Source organism: Antedon bifida, chromosome 4 (assembly GCF_963402885.1).
Source record: "Antedon bifida chromosome 4, ecAntBifi1.1, whole genome shotgun sequence".
Taxonomy (NCBI): domain Eukaryota; kingdom Metazoa; phylum Echinodermata; class Crinoidea; order Comatulida; family Antedonidae; genus Antedon; species Antedon bifida.
Genome location: NC_136229.1, coordinates 24879501 through 24894000, shown reverse-complemented (window position 1 = coordinate 24894000; position 14500 = coordinate 24879501). Strand labels below are relative to the sequence as shown.

The 14500-nt window shown below is 32.3% G+C and overlaps 2 protein-coding genes across 2 annotated transcripts; both read left to right on the top strand.

Annotated features, from left to right (window-relative positions):
• The first annotated feature begins 7267 nt into the window (after positions 1 to 7267).
• Positions 7268 to 10492, top strand: LOC144840692 (uncharacterized). The gene is made up of 6 exons (XM_078696648.1): positions 7268 to 7483; positions 7603 to 7656; positions 7748 to 7993; positions 8098 to 8223; positions 8339 to 9577; positions 10275 to 10492. Exons 1-6 carry the CDS (start codon positions 7379 to 7381, stop codon positions 10275 to 10277), a joined length of 1773 nt encoding a protein of 590 aa, XP_078552774.1. The 5' UTR covers positions 7268 to 7378; the 3' UTR covers positions 10278 to 10492.
• Positions 10493 to 10654: 162 nt separating this feature from the next.
• LOC144839286 (uncharacterized) lies at positions 10655 to 12486 on the top strand. Its single transcript, XM_078694602.1, has 2 exons — positions 10655 to 12016; positions 12469 to 12486. The coding sequence occupies exons 1-2, from the start codon at positions 10655 to 10657 to the stop codon at positions 12484 to 12486; spliced, it is 1380 nt and encodes a 459-aa protein (XP_078550728.1).
• Positions 12487 to 14500: the final 2014 nt, after the last annotated feature.

The following is a 14500-nucleotide window of genomic DNA, read 5'->3' as shown; positions in this document are numbered from 1 at the left end:
ATAGCTTTGAAATGGGATTTTAAACGTGGTACAGTACTAGTTTGTTTTAACACAATACTGTACTATACTAGTCCTAAAGCTTGTTTTTTTTTACATTATTATTCAGTATTAACCAGCACGATATTTGATTACAGCGTAACAACATAAAACATTTCACATTATGAGCCTTTTTTAAAAATTCACCTAATTTGGATTCAATACAGTTCGATGATCTACTAGGCCTATTTAAAATGTAATTTCCCACGACACTCATTTTCAACAGAATGTTTTCCCCACCCTCCTCCTCGTGGTGACTGACCCACAATCTTAACTAGGCATCATCCAGTAGGCCTATTTCTGACTATGAATCTGTCTCAGTTCGTTATGTTCTGAACTTAAATCGGTAGAGGATATAACTCACTTGCAGAAACATACTTTACTCGATGATTTATACAGGCCTACATGGAAACAGAATGGATAAAAAAATGATATAAATGTCTGAATTTAATGTCTCTGTGGGTGTCCTAATGTGGCCTACGTGAGTATGTTTAGGTCGTACTTTAACCATGAGAGCGACATTACTCAACATTAATAAAATGCAGATATTTCATAATTTAAACAAAAAACTATGAATGTTTACTTAAAGGAATTTCAACAATGTTTATTACTTTCATAATAAAAGTTGTGACGAAAGATAAGTTTATCTGATAAATTACCATTTACATGACAATTGATTCTGAAACAATCACGTCTGTTTTTTATGGAACATCAATGTGACCTTTGGCACTTTAATAGAGTATTCAAGTTTAATTGGGTCATTAATGTAACAACTTGCAGTTCAGTAGCCCTACATTAAATGCATTTATTTTCAGTCACATTCGACAGGTAGAAACCTGCTACTAACAGATGGATTAAAAATATATGAAATAATCAATATAAAAACAATTAAAATATTTTAACAATATCACCAAATCTAAAGCCCTGTCTACACAAAAAATGTGATGTGACCGTATATAGACATGATTATGTCATATCAGTACCATATTTGGGCATATCACTACCATTCAGCACAGTCACACTTTTTGTTTGTCAAACTAGTTTGATAGTGTAGATAGAGCTTTAAGCCTAATAAAAGCGTAAATCTATCAAAAAGGGTCAATTGAATTACTGTATCCTGTATCCAATTATTAAAAAGTAAACTGATGCGAGAAATAAATATAATTTTGGTAGCATTTACTCGACAAAAAGTTACTCAGATGAAAGATTACATTTAAAATGACGAGCACGACATCCACAGATTTAACAAAGGTTAACAGCGAGATAAAATCACAATTATACATTTAATAAAGAAACAAAAATACCAATGGTTTCAGTTTAGTTTTTGGTCATTGATTTAGTTTTATGGTTAGGCCGTGAGTCTGAACATACCCTAAAGCTCCGTCTACACTATCAAACTAGTTTGACAAAAAATGTGTGCCCAAATATTTGTAGTGAAATTACATCATCATATCCATATATGGGCACATCACATTATTTTGTCACATAAACTTTGATAGGGCAGACAGAGCCTAATACTGTACACCCTAAAAATACATTTTAAAGAACTTAAGCTATTTTCTGGAACGAATGTACTACAATATAATACAATGTATTACAGTAGGTCTACTATGTTCTTTAAGCAAAAAACATACGTTAGGCCTACAATGTAAAGTTTTAAACAAGGTAGGGCCTAAAATAAACGTTGAAAAGTCTAAAATAATTCGATGGGTATACTTTATATGCAATTGACAATAAATGGAAGTAATTTTCCATCCACAGATGAATGAATGAATGGGTAGGCCTAGGCCTATAGTTTAAAAAAAGAATCTTTCAAATCATGCTAAATACAGTACCGTACCGTACATTTGTTCTGCCTATATTTTGGTTGAAGATGTACTGTCCTTCATAATAAAGATGAATCAAATCAAACTATGCATACCAGTACTTTACTTCTTACTGTATTTACTTTTGGCAAAAATAAATAAATAAATAAGTAAAATAATAATTTTGCTTTATTACTGGAAACCGATTGACCTCTATGCATGCAATGCACTTCTGGTTGATATTTGTTTCTTTTTACGGTTTAATTTTCAGTTATGGGGCATAAATCTGGGTTTTTTTTCATCCTTTTTTGTCAAAAGTAATAAATATGCCTATTATATGACATTGCAATAGCCCGTTCAGGGGTACATTAGTACATTTCTTGCCAAGTGGCCTACCTAAAACATTTGCAAAACATAATTTTTAAATAATTTATGACCACGTAAAGAAACTTTGCTCCAGTATGGTTATTAAACTGAAATCAACAACAATACATTCGTGGAACCAGTGATAATGCGACTCTTTATTGTGGTTACAGAAATATTAATATTTATACGACACTAATGACCTAGTCGGGGGGGATAACATATCTTAAAAACTTCTTGTCACGTAGATTATTTCCATACAGATTTAGTAAATAATTTATTAGCACGTAGGTAAAGCTAACTTTGCTCCATTATGGTTAAAGCGAAACCAGCAACAGTAATGATTTATACACATTCATGGAACCACAAGTAATGTGACTCATAAATATTTATGTAAAACTATGGTTACTGATTATGTCATGTACAGTAGTTCCAGTTTTTTTCCACCCCGTACCGTATTTTATTACGGAACTGAAATGGTTTCCAGAATTGTGTAGTCCCACTGGTGCCTGAATCAATGTATTGTGTGCCCTCAACTTATTGAATCGTGGTTACTTTACATTTTTATGTTGTTTCGAATTCGGAAACCTACACCATAGTCCCACTTAACAAGTAAGAAGTACACGTAACTCCATGGATTAATTTGACCAATCACAGGCGATAGTTCAATCTGTCGATTTTCATTTGTCAAAAGTCACATTACGCGTCTTTATATGATGTATTCTAAAAACGTAGGCCCTATAGTAGTTTTGTTACAGACGGGACATTTGTGAGAATATAACTACTGTAGCCATGTCTTGAAAATAAAAAAAAAATAAACAAACATTTACATACGCCTATATATCCATCCAATGTTAATTATGAAAGTCAAAAACATCACTGAGGCCTACAGTAGGCCTAAAAAATGTATGCGTCGCGGACGGGACAGCAAATGGACATAAGAAAGTTTTTATTTATATCGTATATATTTATAAAATTATGTATTTGAAGAGTTTAATATAAATAATGAGAATTAGTTCTACCGTACGGTAATAATTGTTAAATGTTTTTTTTTGTCTTGCGTGGGTTTTCCAACTTTAATTTATATTTTTTTTAAATAATAGATGGGTACATTTATGACAATTAAGTAGTTAAGCACATTTATTCCTCTCATTTGTAGGCCTATGTTACACAAAGATTTTTAAAAGTATTTAAAACACAAAATATACATAATGAAATGATTGATTTCAAAGTTATAACATGATTTTTTTCTTAATTTACAATGTTAAAGAATAAGTTAAACATATATAAATAAAACATGGCAATAAAAGGCAAGCAGTGGTTAAAATCGTACTTTTTAAAAACTCATTCGTGTTCGGGTAGAGAGGCTATAAACTCGACTCAGGGGAGGGATTATAAAATATCCTCCCTTTTCACCAGAAAAAAAATGGATGAGATGAAAAAAGAAGAATGCAAAAGTTTGAAAATAATGTTTTACAATAATAGCATGGAATGATAATAATAATTTTTAAATGTTATGAAAATAAAATAGCTAACTGACTTAAAAAACAGCATTGATTTAAAAGTTAGAAGATGTTGCATAATTTTAATAGCAGCATTAAATGTAGGCATACTTTGAGCATGTGCGTGAAACTTGTCAAACGTGTACCGTTGCTTAAACTTTGGCTAGTATTATATTTTTATATATGCAGTCCAACAATAACAAGAAGTGAAAAGTCCACCACGTTCACAGGAAATTCTTACTTTCCCAGGCTGTTGAGTTATATATAATGTACACAAGAACTTCCGAATTGCCGCCTTTAATCATTCGGCCTTAAAGCGTGTCATAAGGAAGGATGTGGCTTGTGTAGCAATATGTACAACTGCTGGAGGAAGGCCTAGCTAGGGGATGGACCAAGCAATAGGTCAATAAAAACTAAGCAATGATAGACATTGTATAATTGTTAGGTCATCATGAGAAGTCTATATAGGCATAAACAATGCTGCTTTAGACAATATTAGTGTGTAAAAAAGACTGCGTTAAAACCTATACAAGGCATACTATTTTCTTGAACATGGTTTCTTAAAACTAGAGAAACAAATTACAAATTATGATAGATATACTACCATGACCGGTAGCGTATTAGATATTTCAATCGTATTTACGTTTAATGATTAAAAACAAATCTATTTCGACTGAATTTGTTATCAAGATCGTGAAATACGCTCTTAAAAATCAAGTTTCAACTTATTAGGCCTATAGGAAGTTTGATTATAACATCCAATATCGAGCGCGCAGGCATTCAACAAAACCGTTTACGGTGCCATGTTATCAAAGTTGGACCCTCACAGTAAAACACATACCCATGGGAACCCAACATTTGAAGAGTGTTCTTAATCTTAAGCACCACTTTTAATTGAAAGTCCAAAAGGGAGTTGTTCAACTCCATTGTATCCTCAATGCATGATTATTTTTAAAATTATATATATATATATAGTATAACAGTACATTATCATCGTGTCAAAGCACTGTCAATGACCTAGCAAATCAAGTAATTAATTTTAATAAAACTGTCATGCTGTAATTTCGATTTGTCAGTTGTCATGTTTATGGTCTACTTGTCAAGTGAATCCAGAAAACAAAAATATAAGTAATATAAAGGTTATGAGAAAACGTACCAGACGAATAAAATGAAAGGCAATAAATAGGTTAAAATGGCTTTGAAATGAAGTACTAATTATGTGGTGGTGTTGTTATGTCAGTCAGAATGTCTCCGCTGAGCCGTCTGATCATTATACATATCTTTATGGCTTAATAACAAGATTACGAACATTATTTCATGTGTGTACAGTATGTTCATATAAATGTTGTGCTTTAATTGAAACGGATGTCTGTATTGTTATTTTTCAAGCGTGAGTATCTCCATTTTGTGAGATGGCTACCTGTATAGACTCTACTATACAGGTCTAGGTATCAAGGGTGGATTCTTTATTTCACCATTTCTTAGGCCCTGGGACCCCTATTTCATAATCCTGGATCCGCCACTATACGGAATCTCACTATGAATTAAGGCCTACAGTATACCGTACCAGGTTTGTGAAATTTCTGAGCTCAATCAAATTTTACTAGGCATTCCTAGGTATACTGTACATGTTTTCTGTGCCTTGTACGTTGGTCCGGCAGGACTCATTTTGTCTAAATCAAATCATAGAACTCTATATAGAATCCAATAAATATGATTGTTTAAAGAATACAGTAGGCTTAATACACATCCGCCAACCCCAGATGTTACATTCCAACCTGTGTGTTCTTTCGTATTGAGTTGTATTGTATTCTACTGACCCTCAACTATAGATCGTAAAATACTATACGTGTTTATGTTGTGTTTACACGTTTACCTTCCTGTTCAAGTACTTCAATTTGCAAATTTATGGCCGCAAAACAGTAATTATTAAATATTACGCAATAATAGGATAGGAATAGATAGTACTTAACTATTTCGTTCAACACTATCATAATTAATATCCGGAGATCAATCAAACGCCACGTTAGGCCTAATTAGTTGGCATACTAATATCTGTAGAAGTCAGTTTTATTTCCTCTTATCAGTAAAAAGTACATTTAAGATTACTGATTAGTATTTTACTGAGTGAATACTGTTGTTAGCTTCCGTTTTGAAATGTTACGAGGCCTAGAAATAATCATCTGTCACTGAGATAACATAATCTTGAATAGAAATTAGATTGTAGCTAATGATATTAAATAATCTTACCTTATAATAAGTTTAATAATATTTCCTTCAACGTACTCTATTCCTTTCAATGCTAAAACACTGAATGTGTATTGAATGAAACCGGCCTTGATGCAGCTGTAGGCCTAATTAATGCCAAGTAATAACGTTTTCACTAATCAAATATTAACAATAACGTTTTACAATTATCTCAGGGTAGGCCTCCAAGATATAAATCCAATTGCAAAGGTTCAAATCCGCCTGCATCTTAACCACGTCCGTGATATAACGCGATACCCTACTAAAATAACTTCACCGGTCTATTTATAACAACCCACAAATGTATTGTAAAATGTAACAGTTATACAGTACATAAGATATCTCTTTGTTCAGCAGTTCCGCTTCGTCTGTCCATACACACAACCTACGGTATTTCTTTGTGTGGCATTTGTGTGAGTGCTTGTAACAGCGTGTTAAATCAAATTTATCATCTGTATAATTTCCTTCTGCAAAATGTTCGCATTTTGGTGTGATATACTTTAGAATATTAATGATAGTCCTCTTCCATAGCAATATTCCTCCGCATTTCCCTACAGTCCTCGAAGAACTGACTCATAACCAACCGTCACTTTTTTTATAATGATCTTGCGGTTAGTCGAATGACATCTGATAACCCCTGTGTATTGTCCGCGTTCCATACACAAACAAATCATTATATCTGAGCTGCTAATTACTGAAATGGAATAATTTATTCTAGCACATGCCCATCTTTCAACAAGGGAGAGTAGAGGGGTATACGGTATAGTCAGTCGTGATTATAACAATGGTTAACAATGGGGATGGTATAAGACAATAGAGTATATCATTTGATGAATTAGTTGCTTGTGAACAATTGGTTTACAATGGTTGAAGTCAATAGGTGTTATGTTTGGGATATAATAATACAATGGTTAACATTGGGTAAGGATGTAAAGGATTGTTGGCGGTATTTTTAAAAAGGGTACAATAAAGATGCACCTGGTTAATTAAAACTAATTAATTGAGGTATTTGCTTGATGTATGCCGACATAATCCAAAGACATAAGTTATTTGATCCGGATATTATAACAATGACTAAAACAAAAAGAATGAATGAAGTTATTTAATAAGTATGTCTTGATTGAACTATACCGACAGGTAATTAACCATCTTCCGGATTTGATAACAAAGGGGAGAAATGACACGGGGTGTTTGACATAGTAAAGTTTTCTGTAACTTCTATTCAATTTTAACTTTAATTTATATCATAAAAGGAAAAATAACAAAAGAAATAAAAAGGACGCTTCTGATGTCATGCATAAATTAATTTGTTATGTTTAAATATCGGGTATAATTTGAAATTCTATGTCAGTGTTATCAATTACATCGAAGTCACTCAAACTCTAGTACTAGTTCCAAAGTATTACCGCTACACGAAGTTAAAAGATGAATTCTAACGTGCATACCGGTAATGAACAAGAATTTGAAGACAGCAGTCTTAGCAGTAACGAGGAATTTTTGTTAGAAATTCTTGATGACAACGATGAAATGGTAAGTTGAATCAATTTGTACAAAAAAAAAAAAAAAAAAAATTACGTATATTATTTTCCAAAAAGTAATTAAGATTTACTTTTGTTCTGTCTGTTACATGGGTTTTATTTAATTTTCAGATTCGATGTATAGAAGAGTTAATTGATGATCAGAACGAATTATGTAATGAAATGGTAAGTTACTATTCTATAAAGGTATTTTTTAAATTGGTTATAATATATGATATTTAGTCTAATATAAAAATTGTAACATTTTATATTCCAGTACGGTATTTTGAATAGAAGCAGTAATAACGAAAGGGAAGAAATACTTCAATTAGAGAACGACATGGCAGTTCAAGGAATTTGCCGCATTGCAAGAAACAAAAGAGGTGATTCAGACGAAGAAGAAAATGATAGAATTAAAACAAGAGTTAAAAGATTTTACGAAGATATCATTGACGATGTAGAAACCGAAGAAGATATTATTGAATTTAATTATGAAGGAGTAGGAAAATACCGTAAAGTAATGGTAAGTTCTTTTTTTTTTTTTTTTTTAAACAGTGTTTTTTTCATAAATAGTATAATTATGTAAGATATATTGTTCTTAATCTGTCTGTTTTATTCATATTTTAGCACGGTAAGAGAAGAGGAGAGAAAAGATATTACGAGATTAATGAAGAAGATAATAATGAAGAAGATAATAATGAATTTGACGAGGAATTAGTGCAGCATGGAGCTGGAAATTTTCGTAAACAAATGGTAAGCTTGTACGGTTGTTTTCTTCTTTACTTATAGGTCCTCTATTTATTTTTTCAATGCTAAATATAATGTAAATTGAAGTAAATTGTTATTATTATTTTTTCTTGTGTTTTAGCCTGCTAAGAGACCTCGCATTGATTCAGAGGAAGAGGAAGAGGATGAGCGTAACATAAACGCTGTAAATGTTGAAGATCTTTGTATTATAAGGAGACTTAGAGATAAGTTCAACAAACGTTTTAATTTATTTTCAAGTGATCATTTAGTTACTTTAGTAGGGTTAGACCAATTTCGTGTTATTGATGTTTTACCTTTATTAGTTAGGATATTTGAACATGTGCTGAATATATTATGCCAAAATGTTCAGCCACATGATAGAGTTAGGCTTGTTATTAATGCTAACGGTTTAGATATACCAATTTCCTTACCTTTTTTATTAAGAGAACATCTAACGCCAGAATTCATTTTAGCTGAGATAACTAAGGTCCTTCAATCGCACATGGATATTTTAGTGGGGGATGGGTTAACCTTTAACATTCAACACATATCCATGCCGTTTGGAGGCGGTAGTAATAATTTCTTAAAAAAAGGTATTGATAAAACCAAAAAAGGTGCGCGATGTTTAATTAGAATTCAAAATGAAAACGACGAACAAATTTGCTGCGCGAGAGCTATTGTCACAGGTGTTTCATGGTTGGAAGATAAATTAAATAATAGAAAGCGATGGGATAATATTAGACGGGGTTTTAATTTACAAAAAGAAGCGGCTGAAAGTCTTTTATCGAGGGCTGGGGTAGATGATGGTCCTTGTGGGATAACCCAGCTTAAGCGTTTTCAGGAAGCGTTACCAAATTATCAAATTATTGTTATCTCCAAGGATAATTTACATTCGATTATATTCAGTGGCGAACATAGAGAAAAACAAATATATTTGTATCACCACGATAACCACTATGACTTAATAACTAAACTAACTGCATTTTTTGAAGTAAAATTTTTTTGCAACTTGTGTTTCAAAGGTTACAACAATAATTTTGATCACAAATGCAAATTCACTTGTGAGCTATGTTGCTCCCGTGATTGCACTCCTTCATTGGAATCAGTAACTATCATTTCATGTAATGAATGTAATCGTTCTTTTAAAAATCAAAAATGTTTTAACAATCACAAATCTTCAAAAAATGGTAAAAAAACGGTTTGTGATATAAAAAAAATCTGTAAGGAGTGTAATCGTTTCATTAAGAAGGATCATAAATGCAATGAATATACGTGTAAAGTATGTAATCTAAAAGTTCAATCCGGTCATCTTTGCTACATGAAAAAAGTATTTGATAAGAAAACTAACAAAACTAACGATGTAGATAAGAAGTCTGTGGAAAAATATTTCTTTTTCGATTTTGAATGTACCCAAGAAACGGGGGTTCACAATCCTAATTTATGCGTTTTACAAAAAACTTGTTTAAATTGTATAACAGAGGATAAGGACTCTGATCAATGCGAAATTTGCGGGGATAAAACCAAAATTTTTGAAGGAGACAATGCATGTGATAAATTCTGTGATTATATCTTTAAATCTTATCCTTATAACTCAAATTTAACATGCATTGCTCATAATTTTCAGGGCTACGACAGTTACTTTATCATGAAGTATTTACACGGCGAAGGTATTATTCCGGAACCCATTTTTAGGGGTGGGAAGATAATGTCCCTTAAGGTACAGAATACGTCAATTCGGTTCATAGATTCTCTTTCTTTTCTTCCTATGCCCCTTAGTAAATTACCCAAAACATTTGGAATTAACGAACTGAAGAAAGGGTTTTTCCCTCATAGGTTCAACACTCGTGAAAATATAGATTATGTAGGGCCTTACCCCGACCCCTCATTGTATGATCCGGATTCAATGTCATCATCTGTGAGAGATGAATTTTTCTCTTGGTACAATAAAAAACAAAACGAAATATTTAGCCTCAGACAAGAACTAACCGATTATTGTATCAGTGATGTTGATATTTTAAGAAAGTGTTGTCTAACTTTTAGACATATCTTTAAACAAGTAACGGTACTCAATGATACTGTCGATAAAGACGGGGTTGATCCATTTTCAAACGGGCTTATTACAATAGCATCAGCATGTAGTTACGTTTTTGCCCGAAATTTTTTAAAACCTGATTCAATTGCCATATTCCCTCCATCAAATTTTGAAACTATTGATAACCATTCTTTTATGAGTATGGAATGGTTATCCTACGAATCTAAACGTAGAGGAATCAATATTCACCATGCGCGAAACGGTGGTGAAAAAGTATTTGGATCATATAAAATTGACGGGGCTTCTTTTGATCCTAATATTATATTTGAATTTATGGGTTGTATGTTTCATGGTTGTAAAAAATGCTATCGATCAGATACCAAAAATCCCTTTACCGGAGTTACTATGGCTGACTCGTATCTGACAACATTAAAAAAATCAGAATTTCTGAAACAAACTTTTCCCCAATTCGAGTATGTTGAAATATGGGAACATGAGTGGAAGGAGCTTAAACGCTCTTTACCTCCTCTTTATCGACAGGAGATACTTGATGTACCTTACATTCACCCCACACTTAATCCAAGAGACGCTTTCTTTGGTGGAAGAACGAATGCTGCGCGACTATTTTACGAGGCTAACGAAGATGAAGAAATTCATTACGTTGATTTCACTAGCCTCTATCCGTATTGTAACAAATACGGAACATACCCCGTCGGTCACCCTGAAATTTTGACATCTAAAAACATGTCGACGGATATTAATGACTATTTTGGCCTAATTAAATGTACGATTGAACCACCCAAACATTTACTACATCCTGTATTACCATACAGGTTCAATGGTAAACTTATGTTTCCATTATGTCGCACGTGCGTAGAAAATCAATGCCAAGTCTCGTGTACACATTCTACTGACGAAAGGACTTTGGATGGTAGCTGGGTTACCACCGAAGTTCAGAAAGCAGTAGAAATGGGGTATAAGATTACCAAAGTACATGTAGCTTGGCACTTCCACCAAAGAAGCGAATATAATCATACTAACCCCTCATCGGGCTTGTTCACTAATTATATTAACACATTTTTGAAATTAAAGCAAGAATCCTCAGGTTGGCCTGATTGGTGTATTTCTGACGCTGCCAAACAGAAATACATCAATCAGTATGAAGAAAAAGAAGGGATAAAATTAAATCCCGATAAAATTGAATATAACCCAGGATTAAGATCCTTGGCCAAACTCATGTTAAATTCTTTTTGGGGAAAGTTTGGCCAGAAGGAAAACCAGTCTAAAACGCTTTACACCAACAATCCTAATGATGTATACGATCTTCTCTCTGACCCAGAGGTAATTGTAAATGACCTTAATCTAATCAATGACAATTTGGCCGAATTGAAATTTCAAAATGAAGAGAAATCAATAACTGTCAACAAAAAAGTTAACGTGGCAATTGCAGCCTTTACTACGGCCACAGCTAGATTAAAGCTGTACGAATTGTTAGAACAATTACAAGATCGTGTACTTTATTACGATACGGATTCTTGCGTTTTCGTTACTAATAAAACTAACCCTGATGAGTGGCAACCATCGCTTGGTGATTATTTGGGTGAATTAACTAATGAAATAGATCTCAAAGACGGAAAATATATCTCATGCTTCGTTTCGGGTGGTCCGAAAAACTATGTGTATAAATTGGATTCAGGCAAAACTGTCTGTAAAGTCAAAGGTTTGACTCTAAATTTTAAAAATGCTAAAAAAGTAAACTTTGAAACAGTAAGTAGTATGGTAAGAGGAATCGGACCAGAAAAAATAACAACAACTAACCCACACAAAATAACCCGAGACCCAAAATCTTGTTCAATTATTAATACATCATCTAGCAAAGATTACCGGATTGTGTACGATAAAAGAATAATAATAGAGGATTACAAAACTGTCCCATACGGATATGTTTGGTAACTTCTATACTCACACGTATATTTATTGTGTTTAGGACTCTAATTGTATTTATTTTATTTTATTGTAATTATTTATTTATTTATTTTATTTTCCTTTCACTTAAAATAAAATACAGAAGTGGTTATCGCGGTGATGAAAATAAATTTATTTTTCTCTGTTCATAATTAATCAAATTTACAACTGAAAACACCTGTGCATGTTTTTAAAAAATGAATTCTGTCGTTAGATGTTAATTTTATTTATTTTTTTTTTTTACTTATTCTTAGGATTTTAAATTCAAGTAATTTAGTTCAGTAGTTAGTTATTAGTTTAAGTTATAATTATTTTTATTTATATTTTTTTAAGTAAGATGATCACTTGAACGTTGAACTTATCTATTAGTACTCATTTTTAAGTAATTAGTTTATTCTTTGTTTTATATATATATATTTTTTTTTTATATTTAAATTCAAATAATTTTGTAAAATTTTATGTAATCGGTTTGTGCAATAACTTTCTAAATATCTATTTTATATTAATTGTACAATAATAATTTCTTTGATTAATTTACTGTACATAATGTAAAAAACAAATACGCATTAGTGTTAATATGAATAAAGATTTAGATTTACGTTTTAAACATTGATTCAGTTTTATTGTTTTAATTCGTGTCAAATAAGATGTTATAAAACGCAATTATTTAACTAAATTACCATCATAATTGTAATGGCGAGTCCTTTGATAACACCTTTCACCGCAGTTATTAGCGGTCCGACATCTTCGGGTAAATCCGTCTTTGTAAGGAAATTGATTGAAAATAATTATTTCAATAAACCCTTTGACGATATTACATGGTGCTATGGTGAATATCAGAATTTATTTTCGGAATTAAGTACAGCTGTATCAAATATAAGTTTTATGGAAGGTATACCTATCGAAACATTAGATGCGTTTGATTCGAGTAAAAATCATTTAGTAATTATAGATGATTTGATGACAGAATGCAGTAGCGATAAAAGAGTCGTTAATTTGTTTACCAAAGGCTCTCATCATAGAAACATTTCAGTGATATTTATAATGCAAAATTTCTTCTACGGTTCCAAAGAAATCCGTACCATTACTTTGAATGCTCATTATATCGTACTTTTTAAAAATCCACGGGATAAAACGCAAATATTGAATTTATCGAAACAAATGTATCCTGGCAAAGGGCGGTTCTTACAAGAGGCATTTAATGACGCTACGCGTGAATCGTACGGATACTTATTCATTGATCTCAAACCATATACGTCGGAAGAAATGAGAATACGAACAAATATCTTTTCAGTAGATAAACATTACGCTTACGTACCAAAAGTATAACACATGTGATTTGAAATTATTCTATTCATTCCAATACAAACTCACAACATGTCAAAACGTATCAAAAAGAACGCAGAAACTTTAAAGTTTTTAGCTAAATGTACGCCTAAACAAAGAAAGGCCCTGCTTGAGAATGCCGACAGTCAATTAGTAACAGCAATCTGTGAGTGTGCAAAGAACATCTTAAAAGGTAGTGTACCGGTGTCTAGTGCTCATAAGAAGAAGTTGGCGAAGCATAGGAAACACTTGCGTGATATTTCCAATAAAGCTATACCTACGCTTCGACGTAAGCGTATACTACTTCAAAAGGGAGGATTTCTTGGTCTTATTTTGAAACCTATATTACAGACTCTGGGCGGATTACTTTTGGAATAAAATGGAGCACACAAAAAAATTGATTGTAGTTCCTCAAGAATTGGCAAATACATTGCTACATAGCAAGCACTATGAACAAAAGCACAAAACAATAACTAACGGATTAGATGACTCTATGCAGACTATTCTTAATAGACAGGATATTAGCGATCACGATAAAATCACAATGTACAATCAAGTACTTCAGCGTTTTTTAAATAAAGAGAAGCCCGTTAACAACCCTTCACCTATGAACATAAATATGCATGGACCTCTTAATGACGAAGACAAGAATGATGAATCGACAGAAGCAATCAAGGATGATTCGATGACAAAAGAAGTATTGCAAAGCATGCCTATATCGTTAAAATCAAAAACTAAGACATTTTTAGATCGAATAGACCGATACAGAAATATGGGTATTTTAGATTGGACAAAATACGGTGAAATGATCATCGAAGGAGAATTGCTAAAGGGTAGTAATTTATTTGATTTAACCAAAGATATGATACAAGAAAGGCGAGGATTTGAACCAGTGGGGTGGAAAGAATTTATATCGGTGTTGGCGAAGTTGAACACGCCAGAAAGTTTGATTGGAAATGC